Source organism: Athene noctua, chromosome 1, assembly GCF_965140245.1.
Source record: "Athene noctua chromosome 1, bAthNoc1.hap1.1, whole genome shotgun sequence".
Lineage (NCBI taxonomy): Eukaryota > Metazoa > Chordata > Aves > Strigiformes > Strigidae > Athene > Athene noctua.
In genome coordinates, this window is record NC_134037.1 from 128,671,429 (window position 1) to 128,692,015 (window position 20,587).

Sequence of the window (20,587 nt, forward strand, 5' to 3'; positions counted from 1 at the left end):
TTTAATGAAAATTTACCCAAGAAATTCCCAACTTAGTATCCTAATTCTTAAAACACAAAAGATATTAGAGAAAGCCAGCATTTTTAAAGGGACTCAAAAAACCATGTAAACATTTTCAGTTTTGGTACATGGAAAGCTAGTTCCTGTTAAACTCTGCAGGTTTCAAGCTCATTGGTATCAGAGTGAGTTTAGTCTATACAACCTTCCAGCATGAGTAACATTTTTTTTTCCATGAAACCCACTGACTGTTTGCACATTGGTCTGGCAGAGGCCAGAAAACAATACTGTTTTGTAATTTGGTCTTTATTTACAGACAGTATTCCCATTTTTCCATTATTTGGATTAGGCAACTAACTGATCCCAAGTTTATCTTTATTAAAATAAAAAGGAAAAAAACTTCCTTTTAATAAGTGTGTGCTTCACACTTTCAAACTTCAGTAGCATAGAATTTTTCACTTGATCAGAAAGCTGATTTAATTTGCTGCTAGGTTAAATGTTAAAGGTTTCAGTCTTGTGACCATGAATTCTCAAATTAAATTCAATGCATTGCTTAAATTTTTAGCTGCGGTGCATTTATCCTAATTGCTTTGGTAAGTTGGGTGCTTAGTAACTACTACTCTTCTGAATTTTCGTCTTTAAAGGCGAGCAATGAAATAAGCCTGAGGGGCACAGGTGGGCTAGCCTGCTCTTTGGGATTCACCTGTGGGGTCTTTGGATATCTCTTCCAGTCTGACCACATCCTCAGACCATGTCTGATGAGGCTGTTCTGCTGACAAGGGAGTGCATTTAAACACCTGTAGATTTTTGCTATTTAAGCCCAAATCAGTTTTGAAGCAACAAGAAAGGCTGAGAAAAATGGTTCAGATTTCAGTCAGTTGTCAACTAAATGTGTGCACTGGGCCTTTAAGTATTTGGCCAGACACATCTGGATTGCTTAGCTTTTGTTTTCACCCCTGGAAAGTCAGCTGGATAATACCCTGTAGCCAAAGTCTGTTCTGTGATGCTGTAAATGGACTAGGCTGGAGGGTGAGAGGAAAAACTAACAAAAACCACAGTTATATTTATGGATTTGCCAGTCTTTGTGAGCCAAGCTGTTTGCAGTCATTTTCAGTTCCTTGCAATGTTAAATATAAAAATCATAGGGACTTAAGATGATCCCACTGATGCAATGTTTAAGGTGGGGTCTTCTTGGGGACAAGTCACAATGTAAACACAGGGGTGATGGAAGAAATAGGAGGAAACTTCCACCAACTGCACCCAGCATGGGCAAGCCCCAAGTGTCTAGTTTTTTCCTCTTTGTTTACAGCATTTTTAAGGCTTTGAGTTCTCATGCAACACGTATGTCATTAAATGGCTGATGCCTCTTTGCACACGTTGTTGTGATGGCCTGTGGCAACCTGAATTAATTGTTTCAGTAGTTGATGGTGGTTACTAGTCATAATTATTATAATTTACATTTATAAAAACATCTTTCATCTAAGGATCTCAGAATGCTTTTGTGCGCATTTAATTAAGCTTCACAACATCCTGTGAGGTAAGTGTCAAGAGTGTTTTTATATCCATTTTTACACAGGTTTCTCCAAGAAAACAAGGTCAGTCTCTAACATGGCTGGTATTTGGTTCACATCACACTTGCACAGCACAGAGCAACTAGCACAGCTGCAGGAATTAGGGGTGCTGATCTAGGTCACTTCGCATCTCCCACACGGCTCTTGCCGCTGCCACGCTGTGTGGACACATGCACGAAGCCACCACAAACAGTCAGAGCAAGCTCAGCCCAGATTTCCAGTCTGAGATGGTTTCCCAGGAGCACTCCAGCAGCAGAAAAGTCTTGGGAAGAAAAACAGATAAGCACCCTACACGTTGCACCAGATGACATAACCCATCCTGCAAATATCTTTCTATAATTTTCTACCTTAACATTTAAGCATCTCTTTGCAATCTGTGCACAGCAAGACATTTATACTGCAGCCAAAGCCAAGAAACCAGCTGCAAGCAACATAAAGTTACCCTTTATCAGTCACTCGTTTTAGAAGAGGCTGCACACACTTCAGCCCCTACCAGCCTTAGACCCAACCTTGTGGGCAATCCACACTTCTGAGATCTACTAAATCCTGGACTACCATTTGACTGTGGTATTTAAAAGTGAGGATCAACTCAAGCAAGATAGTCTTGGAATTTGAGGGGACAACAGGAGGAAACAGTTTTCCAAAGCTCATTTCTTTTTCAAACATATGACTATGTTGTTTAAATTGAACCTGGCTCTGTTGATCACCATATTAGCCCTGAGGAAGATAGGTCTAAAGTAAGTGTTTGCAAATTGAGTAAGAAGTCCTGGGCCATACCTTCACAAGTTCTTTACCATCCCCATCAATTTATAAGGGCTTGTTTACATGTGGCAATGACCAGATTAGCTATTTTGAAAGAACTCTGCCTGTGGATACACTTATTCCAAAATAAAAGCCACTTTGCTTTTCTAAATTAGGTGGATTTAGAGGTAGATGATGATTATTCTGACTAACATGAGAAAGAAAGTAATTTCATTCCTAAGTAGACCATTCAGCAGGAATATTCTGAAATGAGCTGTCTGGCTAATTTCTCATGTTGGTGCTTTTTAAGGCACTTGACACAGTTGCACAGTCATCAACAACCGATTTTGTTTTCAGTGCATCCTTTTCCTGGAGAGGGTGTGCCAATGCAAGGCGAGGGTCAGGGTGCCTTTGTCAAAGGTCTTGCATACTTCTCTGGCTTTACCCGACATTATTTCTGCTTAATGTAACAGCATGAAATAATTTCTGAAAACATTTCTGCTTTTTCTAACACCAAAAAGCACTGCTGGAGCACAAATGGAATAGACTTCAGTGTGTCCTTCTCTACTCATAGGAGATGCCAGTAGCAGCAGAGGCTTTATCCTGACTTCTTTGGAGAAACACAGGGAAAGGGGGTCCTGCTCCCCAACTTAAGCATGTCTGGAGTGTCCTTCAGGGATGGTATTGCTCATCCCCAGTTCTTTTCAGTTCCCTGAGTCAATGTACAGGATTTATTCTGGTTCACATTTCTCTTGGGGAAGGAACACCTGGCAGCCAAAGGACAATGTTTGACATGAGAACATATATCATTTCATTTTACCTGATGCTGCCTACTTCGCTTTCAGCAGAAATAGAGGCCAGTCATTGGACTAAGCCTGCATTTTTACGGAAGCTTTCTTCTGCTTTTCCTCTCCTCCAAACTTGTTCATGTCTACTGCTGCACAGTAAAGAAAAGTGCAGTAGTGACCTGGGAGAATGCAGTGCTGTAGGAATCACAGCATCAGACCCACAGAGGGACTTTTTTCTTATGGCTACCAGAAAACCTTCAATAACTTTAAATCAGTACTTTTGGGGTTTCTTTCTCTTTTTTGGAAGGGGGGGGATGTAAAAATTCAGCTTGTGTTATCTCATATTGCAGAAATGAAGACTTGATGGGTATTATATTATCCTCTTGGACCTTAATCACTCCCAAAGATTCAAGATGAACTCTGCCTGCCCAGGCACCAGAGTCAGTGCCCCAGGGAATTTCTTCATATCTAAGGGATATGCAGGATGTGTACTTGCATGCCCTTGCTGCCTCTCAGCTCCAGCTTTACATGCAGTTTTTCTTTAGGAACCTGTACCTCCAGTATTGCAATATCTTTTTCAGTCTCTGTCATCAAGAGTTTAAATACAGTTCAGATCAGTGTTAGTGGCCCAGCTCCAAACGAGGAGAATTGCTGCAATTCGTTATCTTGACAAATTAACTGGTCTGAGGCAATTCCTTTCTGAGAGAGATACAATTAGCTAACTCTTGAACTCTAGCCTTGCTCCAGTACTATGACATAGTTATGCACCTGCTCAAAAAGTGTTGATACTACGACTAAGACTTTCCCACCTGTAAGTGTAATTCCTGTGTTAAGAGCCTTAGTGTTACACAGCCATGCCTTGCTGTCCTTGTGCTGCTCTTGTACCCCGCGTGGATGTAGTGTGGGATGATGGTGCAGACCTCATTTGCAAAGGACTCTGACCTCAGCTGATTTAAAAAAAAACAAGGTGGGTTTCAGTTGTTGCGTAGCCTCTAGGGGAGGGTCAGTGCTGGAAACGCAGGGTCCTTGTCACAAAACCACCTGGCATGGAGAGTGTTATATCAGCAAGACACATCACCAGTTGTCCCATCCTCTGTTTTGAGTACAGCTTCCTGATCCAGTAGAAAAAAGAGGCTTTCCTACCCCCAGTCCACTGCATAGAAAATGGTAGCCCGTGCAAACCCAAACCAGAGAATTCCTTTGGAAAAGGAAGCATCCTTCTAATGGGGATTATTTCTCACTGGGATTTAGACAGGAGTTTTAGTAGCAGTCCCTCAGTCTGTATATAAATGATAAAAACCAGGTTGCCATCAGGTACAGTATCCCCCTCCTACCATGGACAGGAGCTGATGCCCCAGGGAAGACAGGGTGACCTTCAGCCTTGCCCTGGTTTCCCTCACCTCCTGGCCTGGAGGAGCAGCTCCCTCCTGCCTCTTTCTATGAAGCAATGAAAATACATCCACAGCTACACATTGTTCTTCCAACCCGATGTGGGCAGATGCACTTCTCATCCATTTCCCTGTGGAAGACAACTCCTTCTGCCCCTCAGCTGGAGCTCACCTGTGAGCATCATCTTCCCTTGCACAAGAGCTCCCAGGTGCTAAAATATATCCCTTAACCATCCATCCAAACCATTCCCTTTTGGAAACCCTGTTTCGGATAAAGCAGGAGGCTTGTGTTTGCCTAGAGCTTCTTGGTATGGACTTGATGACTGGGAGTTTCCTTGAGCTCCTCTTTGAACTCCAAGACTTCAGCATCCAAAACATTTAACCCTCAATTTATTTTCTGCTTTATCAGTTTGGCCAGCTTCTGTCTGGCAGCATTTATTTGCAGGCTTCCATTCTGCATCTTGTGTTTGCAGATGGATTTCTCTTTCAATTAACCCCCTGAAATGGTTTTCTTCTCCCCTGAGCCTACCTCCCTCTGGTCTGGCCGGCACATCTCCCTGCTCTGGATGCCTGGAGGGTGGAAGCCGGGAGCGGAGACGCTTGGTCCTTGGGCTGGAAGTGCCAAGCAGAGGGTGTGCCCTGTACACGGGCGTCAGGAAGAGCAGCTGAAGGAACACGCAAGTTCGGCAGTGCCTGCTTTGCCCGTTGTGGGTTGGGGCTTGCAATGCCGGAGGCACTTGTGCTTCTGTGGAGTCTCTAGAGCATCACTTAAGAATAATCAGGTCTTCCTTGAATGCTTTTACTGAGATGCTCTGGAGCACACACCCACATTTCCACTGCTGCAGCCTTCACCCCAAACAATGGGAACGTTTCTGCTCACCAGCAGCTTTTGCCTAGCTTTCCTTTAGAACAGGTATTTCTAGATAGTCACTTAAAATGAAAAAAAGAAAAAAAAAAAAAGAAAAAAAAAAAAAAGACCCGGTCTAAAGTACCACTTACCAAACAAAGAAAACGCCTAGTCACCAGGAATGTCCTCCCTCCTGTGACTGCTGTAATTACTGAGCAATAGCGGCCCTAGGTTGCTCATCTTGTGTCTTGGCACTCCAGCTTGTTAACATGCATCGGCAGCCGAGAGGAGAGCTGTTTGCCCGCTGCCAAGATTACAAGGCAAACTTCACATGGTTCAGGAAACCTGATAAAATCTAGAGGTGCAAGATCTCTATTGCTGGGACACTATTCAAGCCTTTGAAGTGAAAGAGCCTGGAAGTGAAGCATATCCTTGGTTACTCAGTCTCTTTCAGCTGGCTATCCATCACAGCTTGGTACTACCACATCTGGATCACCCTGTAAGACACTTTTTCTTTTTTTTTTTTTTTTTATTTTTAATTAAATAATACTGGCACTGCTAGGGTAGTTCCTAAGGAACCTGATTACTTCAGCTCCAGGGAGATAGAAAATGAACTATTGAGCCTATGTAGTGGTTAGCTTAATTTTGTGTATGATTCTAGCAGAGCAAACGAGTACAAGAGATTGAAATCTCAGCCGGAACTAGTAAAGACTGAGCATTTCCATTTGCAGAAAGTTTTGAAGCGAAGTTTCACTGCAAGTTGCAGAAGACTGCAAAGTGAAATATAACTGTCTACACTACAAAAAAAACCCAACCACAAAACAAAACAAAAAAACCCCACACCCGATGAGGTGTTGTTTATAAATGTTAACTACTTCTTTAGTTTTATCACATAACTTATTTTCATTCTTAAATTTTCTGTCACACCCACTGAAACAGTTTTGGTGCTGCTAATAGGCCTAATATCCAACTAGTGAAATAATGACATGTTATGCTACCATTAAGGGTTGCTTCTACTTAGTAGTGATTGAAGTGCCTTATCTTCTCAGGTATCAAATTGTTAAATTACAACACAAATGGGAGATATTCTGATTTAATGGACCTTTTCCAGCTCTCTCAACAGTAACAGCTGTTTTCAATGAGTTTTAAAAGTACTATAAAAACAATATTTCAACAATTTATATTTGTCGAAAGAAAACATGTCAGCGCTGGGAATTAACAAAACAACACAAAAACAATCTAAAAACAAGAAGCCATGGAAAACTAGACCAAAAGAAGCAGAGAAGTTTAGAGTTATATTTTTACACACACACAAACAAAGCTGTGTGGTTTCCCTGCAGGAATTTGTTGAAACTGAACAATTTTATTAGAATCTGTTTATTTAGAAAGACAATTTCAGGAAAACAATTGTAGCCAGAAAAAAAGATCTGACCGCACTCAAGTCAACAATGGAAGTTCCCACTAATTTTGATACCAAAAGAATTTTATCCAAGGCCTACCTTCTCAAACTACCTTCATGTAGTTTGAGAAAACCTGGGATAGGGTTAAGGTGGAGCAACTTGATAATGCATGAGATCACGCTCAGTCTCACACTCCTGCAGCAGTTATTTGTCTTAAAAAAAAAAAAAACAAAAAACAAACAAACCCAACAACTCAAAAAAGCATGAGAGCTTGATTTCAACAGGTCAAAATAAAAATAAATTTAAAAAAAGTTAATGCATAATAAAAGGAGATATAAACTTATTCCTGGGGAAGTTATTATTCAGGTTTAAAAAAATGTTTAAATGCCTAAAAAAAGTGTGATTGTTCGAGTTATTACTAAACTGTTTTACTATTTTACACCACTTGTTTTGCTTAACCATTTGCATTTCTTCAGACCCTTGTTTTGTTTCTTTCAGAAAAACTCTACTATTTACTTCTCTTTTTTTAAAAAAAGAGCAGTATGTCTGAAGTCTGTGTGGTTCATTGGGAGTTCATTGGGTTATATTTACAACTCCTGAAGCAAAAAAGTGGTATTTTATCTTTAGAAGGAGTTACATTTTTTGAACTTAGTGAATTTTTCAAAGATCAGCATGAAGAGTTCTGATTAAATGCTTGCTTCAGCGATTTAAAGGCTTCTTGTGTCCCTGTTGCCTAAGGAGGTCGTACATTACGATTGCTCTGTAAACATCAGATTGTACAGAATTGGTTCTGCATACTATGCTGGACACACAAAGAAGAAGTCAAATGGCTTATCTCTCACTTATCAACTAGTTTATTTTTCATACCCAAAAAAGGCTGTATTTTTACAAGAGCAGCTGCTACTTTGTAAATAATTTAATGGCTTCTGTTAAGTAGAGCTGTCAATTTTGCAAACAATATTAAAAGAAGATTTTCATTTTACCATGGGATTGCACATTTTAAAAGGCATTTTTATCCCTGAAAGTCCAGTGAGGGATACTGCAGTATGGAAATAGCTTCTGATTTGCAGACACAGATCTAAAAGAGAACAGATACAGTTAAATAATGACACATATATGAGCTGGAAAAGCATGAGATCTCATCACCTACATACGGTGTTCAGAGAGCATCCTGCTGATTAAAGTGTAAGAAAACTTTTAGTGGACTTGTAAAGGAATGTATTTGGCTGTTTCAGACAGGCCCTAGTTGTAGCAATAGCAGCTATGAACACATTCTGGAAATGTGGAATGTGCATTGTGAGGCTGTGTGTGTACATTATCCTAATATTGATCATGACAATGGGATTTTGTAGATAAAGATTTTTAGCACGATATAATTCATATTATTGCATCCGATAAGTGACTTAATGATGAAACAACAATGCTAGCCGGGATACCAACTCTCAAGTTTTTACAATTCAAATTCAGATTCAAATCCCCAGATCCTAACATGATAACCAAATACTAAGTTAGAATTAAGAACAGAGTTTATTGTGCAATAAGCCAAAGGAAGATTCCAGATTACCTGAATATGAAATCTTAGGTGCAATTTGTGATACCGCCAATGCTAGCACAAAGTCAAGTCTTTATTAAGCAACAAACCCTAGCCAGAGCCCTCATCTAAATGTGAAGACCACCACCCTCTCCCAGCAATATGGCATTGTTGACAAAATCCTTCCCTTTATAATTAAACGTGGGATGTGTTGCCTCTGGTCTGGGAAGGGCTGTGTTGTTTAAACAGCATTCCTTGCACATGTTTTTTCTCCTGCTGTAGCACTTCTCACAGGGAACACAGTCCAATATCCCACAACAAAAATGTTTATTTCTTTACTCTATAGCTCATATCTAGTGGGTTTGTGGCTTGGAACCACTCCTGGCATCTGAGCCTATCTAATGTTCTACTGCCACACTGCAGCTGTATACTCAGACTAGGACAGATTCCATCCTTGTAATTTGAGGTCAGTTTCAGATATTCAATTTAGATAGGAAAGTGCAAAGACATCTATTTGCACGCCCGTAAGAACCCCCCTCATCCCGCAATTTTGACTACAAGTGTGCTTGCACATGACAGACTGCTTTGTTTCCCATGAGATTCCTATGGATCCAGTAGCATTATTTAACAAGGTGTAGCTGTGCTGCATCCACAGAGGAAAAGATCAGTCAGTGGCCATGGTTATAATTGCTCATAGCATTCATATATTAGAAATATGCCACATGAGGACTGGATACATCCAAATTGTAGCCTGCTCCACGTTACAAAACTGCTAGATCCCACGCAGAGCACGTGCGTGAGTTACGCTGGAGTGACTGACATGAGATGGCTGTCTCAGCAGGTACAAAATAATGCAGATTAATAGTATGGTGGAAAGACATCAAGACAAAGCTGACCCTATCCTATTTTGTTCCGTTTCTCAATACAGACTCCTCTCTCAGTGTTTTTAATTCTGAAATGCCACTGCTCCTTGGAGCTAGGTCAACCTCAGGAGTGATGTCTAAGTAGAAACTATGGACATGGTGTATTTGTGAAAGTTTCTAACTTTAAGGGGGTAAGTTATGTAGGCCTTAGGCATTACTGAGTAGGTGAAAAAAGAAAAAAAAGATAAGTTACACCAGCTTGTCTCACACTGTACAACTTAGCTTTGACGTTTAGAAAACTAGAATATGTAACGTTTACCTCCTTAAAAGCCAAGGCCAAGTGAAGAGAGAGGCTCCTCAGGACCACAGACTCAATTCACAGGTGGAAGCACAGCAACAAGAGCTGTGTTCCCAAGCAGAGACTGTCAAAGTTTCTCCCATGAGAGCTGCGGTGGATTTTGCCTACACACACATCAAGAGGAATTTTAAGCCCTTTCCCAGAGTTCTTCATGCATATCAAAAGCAGTTTCTCCTGTGCCTTTTAAAGTTCTTTGTATTGCTCCCCTCCTTCTCTTGGCTGCTCACTCTGCAACAGGTTCCAAGAAGAGATCTCCAGAGAAACCTATTGCACTTGCCCTTGAGTTGATTTCCTAGACATAGAACATTGCTGATACACCTTTTTTCTTCCCTCCTTTTTTCACTCTTTGGATTTTTTTATTCAAAGTAGAGGAGAAATTACACCAAGGCCAGTTTAGCTCCTTTATTTATTGTAATGTGGTATACACGCTTGGAGGTGTGCTGCCCCTGACCTCATTGGTTGTCTTCAGTCATTCCCCACATTGCTCCTTGTGTGGGAAACAGCAGCAGGGGTGGAGAATATCAGTTACCTGAGAAAGCCAGATTGGTTGCCACACTTGACCTTCTCTCACACCACAGATGCTAACAATATTTAGGTAGCATGAAGAATAGAAATAGTCAGCAGCAATCTTATGGCATTGGCTTTTTAGGACTTAGAGATTCAGAAACACTTACAAGTAGATTTTTCCCTCCTAAGCTGGTGAGCATTCTGGGTCTCTGGCCAAAATGTAAACTAGCAGTATGGCAGCACTCACAAGAGCATTATATTCTTCGCACTGCCCATGGTGTTGCCATGGGTATCGTGCAAATTAGCTTATAGAGGATCTGGGAAGGCAGAGAACAAGGGGAGAAAAACAGGATTAAAAACGAAAAAATGCAAAAGGGTCTTACAATTTTGAGAAAAAAATCTTTTAAAGTCTTTCTCTGTAACAGGATTTTTTTCTTTAATCCAAACTGCTAGCCTGGGTTTGGATTATTATATATATATTTTTTTTTTTTTTTTAAGTCTCACACCTAGAATATGCAGTTCCTCCCCTATATTTTTAAGGGGTTCAGGTATTTTCAATTTCCTTCCCCAAAGGGCTCAGACTGGAACTTGGGAATTGGGGTCCCCTCCTTCACCTGCTTGAAGACTTCAGGTCTTGATTATGGATGAAAATATTTTGAAACAAAGCTAAGGAAAGTCTTCATTTTTCAAGGAAGGAGTTACACATATCCTTGTGGGGGAACGGTCCTATTGATAAGACTTTGATCGTATGGCAACAGTGAAATACTCACAGGCCTTTGGTAGCCAGCTAGACCTTCTGTAGTTGACAATTTAGAGAATGCATTTCCTCCTTGCTATCTAAAGCCAACACACACTCGCTCCCTCCCTTCCAAAAACTCTTGAATGTGTTATTGTTGCTGGTCGTTAGGTACTTGGTCTCCTTTTAAAGGGGAAGAGTCATGAGTAAAAGCTGTATAAGTGTATGGTTTTCCATTCGATTTGATGCATTACAAGAGAGGACACCTTGTCCTTATTGACATCTAAGACAAACAGGAACTTGATTGGTGCTTTTAAATTAAATATCATATCTTGATTCATCTTAACAGAACTTCTGGGGAAGTCAGATGAAGAAGACCCATCTCCTGAAGCTTTCACTGACCGATCTTCAGAGCGTGGAGGAGAGCATGACCTGCCTGCTCCTGGTCCAGCCATCAGACCACCAGCACAGAGCTGCTCCCACAGGTGAGTGGCACAGGAAAAGACACACAGGCGACTTGTGTGTCGATATCAAAGATGTTTCATAAGGCCAAGGAATATCCTGTATTTCCATAATAGAAAATGGAAGGGAGGGGAGAACAATTAACTAAAATACTTCTGAAATGTATGTCTGATATTCTGAATTCTCCCAACAATCTCAGTTGTCATCTGTATCATGACTGCAAACACAATAAGACACGAAGACACTAAGCAGGAACTAAGAAAAACTTGGAAGCCAGAAGGACATGGAATGGACGCAAAGCAGTCTCCAGAAACACAGACAGTTTGCAAGCATTTAACATGCACTAGCAGAACCATTTTCAAATTAAACCATTTGGACAAATTTGGCATTCCTTGATGGATGTACAGAAGAGAGAAATACAGCAATGGAAATTCAGCTAATTAACAGCTACAGGTAATAAACAGAACTTTTAAAAACCTAACATGATCTTCACAGATTTTTGGAAACTCATCACTAGCCTGTGATCAAAATCCCTGGGATGACCTTTCAAAAGTACCCTTCTTCCAAAGTTGATTGAAAACTAGAATTTACCTATTATGAGAGAAACAACAGGCCTGATGATTCTGGGGTTTTTTTGAACACTTCTGTTGCTAGCAAACCAGTACACCACCTTGCAACAGATAGGAAATCAGAATGAAACAGCTCTACTGCAAAGATTAAGAAAGCATTTATTTCTCCTCTTTTTCTTCATCATTGTTGATAGAAAAGCAACAATTATTTGTTACCAGTGAGTATATAGATGCACTTGTTTTCATTTTCTATGCCTACTATATGTAGGAATATTATTAGCAAATCTGGTGTGAGTACAATGTTGAACTACCACATTGACAAATCATCCTAACCATTTGTAGGTAACTGTGCTGAACTCTCCTCGTGTGGGCAGGAAACACATTTCTCCTTCTGGAAATCTCTATATTACCTACTTTTCTGTCTTTCCTCACATGAAGGGATTGAGCTTTTGCAGTATTAAATGTAATATCCATTATACCAGCTGCACACCACTAGTGAAATATTTATTTTATGCATAGCCTATAACTTTAAGGATATAGAGAGGTCTAAAGCTTTCAGAAATATCTAGGGGGTTTGGCGATGGGGCCTGCTTTTAAAAATCTAGTGCATAATTATTCTGTCTTAACTTCTGGGATAGATGTAGCACCATATTGTTACAGGCAAATAAAGACAGAAAGATCATGCTGGAGACTGTATTGACTACAAGCACTCCAATAAAAGGAGTTCCTTTAACAGAGCATTAGAGCAGAGACTAATCCCAACATGCCTCTGATGCCAAGGTGTAAACATGCTACCCTCCCTTCAGCTCACCTTTTCCCTTTTGGAGGTTGCTGTGACTCACACATCTCTGGCAGCCCCGCATCTGCCTTCATCAGGCGTCCTGGGAGAGAGATTACAGAGTTCAACTTTACTCCTACTCCCAGACTCCTTGGCTTGACCACATTCACCTGCACCTGCCCAGGTGGGTCACCAAAAGTTGCTGAGCCTCACAAGTGGCTCCTTGCAATCACTGGAGCTGCGTAAACTGCTGGGATTTCCCAAGGCTTTTGTTTGCCTCTTGCCAGGCTGGTGAATATAAAGCAAGCTCCCCACCCACACAACCAGCTCCTCCATCTGCTGACAGCCAGAACTTGTAGCTGACCTCCCTCAGGAGACACCAAAGTTTTTGGTCACCTCTTGCACAGCTACCCTGGCTGACCACAGCCATTTGAAGCCTGCCAACACGAATTTGGGTTTTAAAGGCACTCCCTGTGAAAATGCCAACTGGCTAGGAAGGTCACCTGCTGAGGCACAGGTGACTCCAACAATTTCTTCTCTGTGCTTAAAAAAGCCCACAGATGGTTACAAGCAGGTAAATGTAGCTTGTGTTTTGCCTTCAGTTTCACAGAGTTTGTTTTCTGTAATACATCTGCTGCAAAGTCTGCATCAAGCTTCTTCATGTGAAGAAATTTGTACAAAGAAAAGAAGGTTTTGAGTGTTAGGAGCCTACATAAAGAGGCACACTCTCAGCTCTGCAGTCATTGCAATGTTTCATCTCTCTGGCCAGGAAACTCCAGCATCACTAGAGATCTGGCTGCCTAATCTGAGACATCGGCAGAGGACATAGTTTATAATATGTAAATGGTTACGCAGCACTTGAGGAAATTTCTTTAAATTGATCCAACATGTGAACCCAGAATTAAATCGTATTTGCCTTCTGCTGCCTCAGTGAATCCACGCAAAAACTGACGACAACAATGCCTTACTAAAATGCAGCGAAGTTCAAGAAATTGCAGCTGTATAGTTCTTGCAGCTGAGCAACCGATTTCCTACATCACAAATTTATATCTGACATTTCCACTGTCCACTTCTTTCCAGCCTCCAACCACTACCTGCAGTTTCAAAATCAATAATCAGGACACATTCTCTCTCCTGTAAAGGCCCTTTGTCATTCGTTAGCTTGGTAATTTTTTGTTTCATTATTGACTTTCTCCATTTCTCATGCTGTTTAATGCTAGTCTTCGGTGTTTATGTATTCTGCTCACCAGTGAGATAAATATACATCCTGAATAATTTCCTATTTACTTCTGAAGCCTTTTCCCTCAAGAAAAGCATAATAAGAAAATTCCATTTTTGTAATAGATTTACTACTATTCTGTTCTGTTCCCTAACCCCATTCACAATACAGCCTCCTGTCTTGGACAAGCCACTTCAGCCACACTTTATATATATTACTGTAGGCAGCTTGTTGATTTACCTCCTCAGCATCATTTAAAACTTTGAGATGCTGTCTCTGAGGACTTGATTTATAGTCTGAGAAGCTAGGTTAGTCTTTAGCTTTTGTTTGCTTCATCCCCTGCATGTTGGCATACCATGACTTCCTACAGCAAATATCGTTTCTGGTGATGTGACAAGAGTTAGCTCACATCTTGACTCCTGAGCATTGCTCCAAGTTTAATGTGAGTTTAATGGTCTTTTTGACCTTCTGGATGCTTGCCAGTGCTGACAGTTCATTTCTGTTGTTATCTGGTACAAGTTCCTCTTGGGTCACAGACCTGAGCTAAAGCAACCTTAAAGTTTGATCTAACTGAATCCTCTTTGAGAAGAGCATTGGGTCAGATCATCTCCAGAGCTCCCTTCCAAACTAGAATCAATCTGTTCTTTGCAAGTTGAGTGTCAGTGTTTAGTGTCATTAATCTTGCAATAAAAACCCCACAACCTCATCTGTACAAGCTGAGCATCAGTCACACAAAGACAGTATGGCCTGCATGAATTCAGGTACTACCAGGTTCTGCTGCCTTCTGGGTAGCAGTGGCTGCCCTAATCTCTGTAAGACACCACGATGGGACTTTGCAGATGTTCAACAAGAGTACTCAACAGCTGTTCTTTTTTCTTTCCCAGAGTCTTTTGTTGTCTTCCTTGGCCTGACATCTTTGTACCAGCTGGTTGCAACCAAACACATGAAATCAATTGACCTACATTACTGCACTGCTAACACTACCACCCCTGTCAGACCCAGATACTGTCCCAAATCTGTATCTTACCCAAGTTTCTGGAAGCTCATCTCTAGCACAGACTTGGACTTCTTTCTTTCTTTCTTGTATTTCAGCTTTGACAGAACCTTTGTTTTGGGACAGCTAAGACAGATCTCATGAATTACACTAGGCAGAAGCCTTGGGCAAGGGCCCTGTGAAGACTAGCAGAAGACATTTCTGTTTAGCGTACTTAATCAACCTTGTTACTGATGCCCTTCAGGGAGCCTGACATCTGCATATGTGTAGCAGAAGCCCAGTTTTCAGGCTGCACGATTAACAAATCACTTCAATTAACTCTTCACATCATCATCTCCTTTGCCTAACAAGGAAAGCTGTAGCCTGGGACAGAGACAGGGACAGAAAAGGCTGGAACCAAAATAATCACTCATAACATAGTCTCAGGCATTTATTTCTTTGAGAACTTATTCTAGGCAAAGTCTGGCTTCTCTTCTTGCCTTGACAGTCAGAAAGCACAGAACTTAGTTTGAGATTGAAGTGTGTTTTACAGACAGAGAAAATTAGCTTAGCTCCGTGACATTTTGTGAAAGTAGCAATAGTGTTGCTGTCAGCAGAGAACTGTAGTCAACTTTCTGAACTGTGAACACACGCACAGACACACGGAGTAAGTTATGGGCAATAAAGATTTCAGGACAGCACTCCAGATGGAGGCATTTTATTTGCTGCATTTCTTTCGCTCTAACATGAACAAGACAGTTAAATACCACCCACAATGTACAGTCCAGTGAATAATTTTACAAGGCAAAGTTCTCATCTCTGGCTTACATTTGCCACTGACCATTGCCATTCTCTCCTTCCAAGTGTCAGATATGTTACAGCCTAGCAGTTCTTTTCCTCTCATTATTTTTGTTATCCATTTATGGAAACATTTTGATCAGCTGCCTGTAAATGAGGAAAATATTTATAGAAGGTATGGATGCTGTTGTTCAGAGGACCAAGGTGGCATACTGATGCTCTGGGCAATGTGTTAAAGGAACCAATCAACTCCCTGTGGGGCAGCTTATTTTTGGATCAGTCAACTAGTGAGTGCCTGTGACCGTGCCAGAGTTCAGCACATAAGAGTCAGCACAGAGCTATGGCTGCACTCACTTCTCTGCCACTGGCATTGGTAACTGCAGTGTGGGTTTCTTCCTCATCAGTGTGTCATTCTGTTTCCTTACCATAATGCATTGTGGGTTTAAATATCTTGCATTTGTTGGTAGTGTCAGGATGTGTGTGAAGCTGGGTTGGAGGTTTTTTTAGCTTATTATTCATCTACCTTGTCCCCATCCCCCAAACCAGAACTACTCCTTTTTAAATATCTCTTATTTTAATACAAGTGATGAAGATAGAAGGCAAAAAAAAAAAAAAAAAAAAATCATCACAGTGATTTCTATCATAAAACTTTCCTGTTGCTTATATACTTAAAAACACACATTCTTCTCTACAAGGTTTTTATTTAAGCTCAGAAGCATGTTTGTATATTTTGAATCTGTAGCATCATTGATCAAACCTCAGGAAACGTTAAGAGAAAACTGCATGACAGTCTTTCATATCTGTATATGTTTGTTATTAAAATCAGCATAAAGAGAGAGAGAATGAGAGTTATCCCACTGCATCCCCTTTTGTGTGTCATGTAAAAACCCATCAAGTGGATTTCTTACTCTTACTCCACTGTTTTGTGCAATTAAACAAAAAAAACAATTCATCACCATTATGGCACTTCTGTTTGTTCCTTCACCATCAATTATCTTTTTCAAAGATCCTCTTTAACCAGAAAGCAAACCTGGTCTTAAAATAGCAGGAATATAGGCTGAGAAATACAGTCTGCCACGGGTCCAGGCGTAATCCTACAAGCTGCTCTATCTGTACTAGCAATTTTCAGTTCCAAAGTAACTATTAAGAGGCGTGCTGTGGGGATGTGGCAATGTGGTGTAGGAAACTCATCACGGAAGTGGGATCCAACAGCTCAGCAGAGCTAATCCTGCCCGGTTGCTGCAGCCTCCCTTCTCATTCTTTGCCAGTGCTCAGCCCCGGTGAAAGCAACAGGAGCTTCACATGCATCGAGAACACAGCAGTGGGCAAATATGTGTGGCTCTGTGCAAACCTGCACTCTCAACTTCTACATGTGTAAAACGGAGCTAATATGTTACCAACTTCAAAGAGGTGTTGGGCAAATTAATTAGTCGGTGTGCGTACAGCACCTTGAAAATACAAAATTAACTCTTATTAGCCTGTAAGTACTTGAGATGCATCGAGGTGCGCTCTATGGCCTCTTGATTCCAGACAAAGGTCCTCTTGATTAAATTAGATTGCTAACGTATTAACGCGTTAGCACACTTGAAGAAAGAAAAGTTTGAAAAAGCAATTTGGCTTCGTCACATGAGCAGCATGTATACTTAATGGAAATTTTTCCAGCATTCACAAAACAAAGAAAAATCAATAAAATGTCTGCCAACTGTTCCACTGAAAACATTTTATAATCTATAGCACTGAGAATCCTGAGCCAAGATAAACTAGCATTGCTGACAGAAAATACTGACAATTATTTTACATTGATTCAGCTTGGCCCAGCCCAGACTGACCTTGTTTATTCATCTCAGTCTCTTAATTCATATTAACTTGGCATTAAAATGGGACATGTGGCATGTGGGCTGAAGACCCATTTCTGTATCTTAGACTCAGATAAATGCAGCGCATTGAGTACTTCCAGTGCCTTGAGCTCTTAGGTAGATTTATATGCATTAGACAGAACTGGTTAAGTTCCTTTTATCCCCGCTGGGCTTTTCATGTTTGTTGACTGTAAAACTAGAAGCTCAGTAGAGGTAACATCTTCTTCTAAGCCTTCGGATATACATGAAATCCCCCCAGTACTGGTCAATTTTAAAGACATGTCCAAAGAGGATGGAGGGTTTTAAGCTCTTTTAAAACATAAAAATAGAAGGGTTATGGCAATTTGGCAGCCAAAAGAGCAATTTGCAGGTCTCAGCAGAATCCAAGGCTGTGTGTAAGAAAGCTGATCAAGATACTACAGAGGAGATAATGGGCTTGAAGAGCAGAAGAATCCCTCCGTTTTTGCAACCAGCATAATCTGGTCTCCAGTGAAGTTTCTTAGTTTCTTTTGCTGAACCAATAAAGCTTAGCGTGATGGGAGAGTTGCATTACTGCAGCTTAAAAATGTTTCAGGGAAGCTGATGAGGAGAGTTGCTTGTAGTTGCTTTACAGATGCCTAGCTGCTTGCATAGCTATCACCCAACTGGTAGTGTGAAGACAAAGGTGCAGGGAAAATCTGAGCTTTTTCTTTAATTATTTATGTTCTTGTCAGTAATAAAGGGCACCTTTTTTATACCTGGAATGTATTATTTGTATTAGCAAAGCCTAGCGAGATCTCTCCCTGTGGCAGTTAACAAATTGAGTGACACACAAAAATGGTCACATTTTCACAACTACGCTGCTGTCGTGTCTGAAAGCCACCCTCGAGTAAAACACTACTTGAGTCAAACATGACTACGTCCACAGAGGAGGAAAAACCACCCAAATGAGGAGAATTCCCCCTAGAAGGGATCCCATCTGGCCTGTTGTGAGAGGTTTAGTTTATTTTCTCTGTTCGTCTCGTTCTTGCCGAAGGCAATGCTCCCTTGAACTTCGCCAGGCACTTGGCAGTTTGAGGATGGCAGGATGAGCGGCGAGTCAGCAAGCCAAGATAGCACAAGATGACCTCCAGATTTCCAGTTTCACTGCTTTGGGAATGGATTGCCTTTCCATACGCCTACGTAAGCAGAGATTAATGATGAGTGAAGAAACTGAGACGAGCAAAACCAAAAAAAAAAAGTAAAAAAATCCATCTGCAAATCCATCTGCTTTTTCCATAGCACATAGCAGGTGTTTTCGTCCCTGCAGCTCCTTTTACAACTCGGATTTCAATGATGGAAGTGGTGTGGGGACAGGGTTTAACTGCAAAAATCACAGAAAATCAATGCTGCCTTTTGGGTCTGATATCCTCCTCTCCCAGCATCTGCCTGACTGCCCCCATGCAGGGCTGCGGCAGAGCCAGGCACCTGCTACGTGTGCTGCATATCCCCAGTCTGTCCTGCTTAACAGAACTTTAATTGTTAAAAAACCCACCAGCTTTACACCGTGTTTAGAATGACAGGATGGTGCCGGAGCGACTGCACAGCCAAATGAGTGATCCTAGTGATGCTCAGTCAACAAATGTACTGACATCTGATAAAAAAGAGCTACAGCTTGTAGCCAGGGAATTACACAGGCTGTCGTGTACTTGAAAAGATAGAAAACAAAGGAAACAGCTTTGCTGTGCTATGCAGTATCTCCCCAACTCTTCAGTCCTTGCTCCCTCCCCTCCTATCACTTCTGTTTTGTTTTCAAAGACCCAGCAGCCACAAACAGGCAGAGGACACCGAGTGTAAGCCTGGAGCGGACGGCCACGCCACATCCCTGGTGGGGAAACCCTTTTCCAGCAGCCAAGAAGGTAAGCAAACGAGTCTCTTTCTTTCAAATATGTACAAGGGGATGAAGCTAGAAACAATAGTGATTGATATCTTGAAAAATAACTTGTTTCTAGGAAGAAAAATAAGGCAGTGGCGTCGCAGCATGAGCTTGGTTTGTATATACCTAGCAGGGGGAGGTGTGAGAACTTGGCTACCAGCTCTCACAACATAGAATAAATCAACTGATCATGTGAATTTCCTTATTGAGCAGCTCTACTCACAATTTAACAAAGACAAGCAAAGTGTTTATTAGTTTTGGTTGTTGTTGCTCTGTTATTTGGTGTGCAGTGGCCAGCAGCAGAACCTCACCAGTTACATGGCTTTTGAAGCAGTGTTTTACACTACTTCTGCAGGGAGTTCTGGACTAAACGAACATGCCTGTCTTGCTTCGGCAGTGTTTGGTGTCTCCATCATAGCTGAGTAAAAGTAGTGCAACAGTATAATAGAGGAGTAGTGCAGCATGAGAAAGTCATGATTGAAGAGTCATCCTGTAAAGTCATCCAAGCAGGAATATGTAAGAATATTTGCACAAGGGGTGAGACAAGGATTTTTATCTTCTGCCTTGTCCGGGTGTCCCATCACTATACTGACAGGTATGTAGGAATCGAGCCAGTCTCTAGGCACACTGACACGGAAAGTGAATGCGTAACTCCAGTTCCTATAGACACAACTGAAATCGATAGTGTCAAACATGCCAGCTAAGGGTGCGCTTCCATTTTACAGTGAAGCTGAACTAGCAGCTTGCCACCATCGAAGTGGGAAGGTCCTGCTTCCCCCTCGCTGCCTTCTTCCACCCATGTTCACAGGATCACACCAGGAGCCACCAGCATATTAACCCAACCCCCCCAAAAATAGTAATTTTCTTTCCTGTGTGCTTTTGTCCATTCCCTGATCCAAACTGCCTTGCCTGGGGATCAGAGGACACCACAGACAGCATCAAGTGAGGGGCAGAAGCACATTGCCTGCAGCAGGATGTCTTTTTGATGTTGGCAGCTGTAAATTCAGCTCAAGCTGTAACACAAGCCTCATCCTCAAACACCTCCAGCAGCAACCTGACAGCACACGGGCTGCAAAACCCTCTTGAGACACAGGACAAGCATTCAGGCAGGCAGCCCGTACTGAGCTCCACCACTCTACAGCTACCCTGCTACAGGTAGAGGTGTGCTACAGCCATGGCTCTGTCCCAGCGTGTGCATCCTATTCCTGCAACAGCTCCCCGCCGCATTGGGACAATGTGGGAACCCCGATCCATCGCTGGCCTCGTGCCTCCACACTGCCCTGTCTGTAAAAATCATGGTTGCTTTAACTT

General features: G+C 41.6%; 1 protein-coding gene across 1 annotated transcript in view; it reads left to right on the plus strand.

Annotated features, from left to right (window-relative positions):
* Positions 1-20,587, plus strand: part of WDPCP (WD repeat containing planar cell polarity effector) — a 164,160-nt gene that overhangs the window by 135,349 nt on the left and 8,224 nt on the right. Inside the window, 5 exon segments of the mRNA XM_074927185.1 lie at positions 11,077-11,212; positions 12,301-12,302; positions 12,586-12,690; positions 12,693-12,720; positions 19,159-19,259. Of these exon segments, the coding sequence (XP_074783286.1) occupies positions 11,077-11,212; positions 12,301-12,302; positions 12,586-12,690; positions 12,693-12,720; positions 19,159-19,259 (372 nt within the window).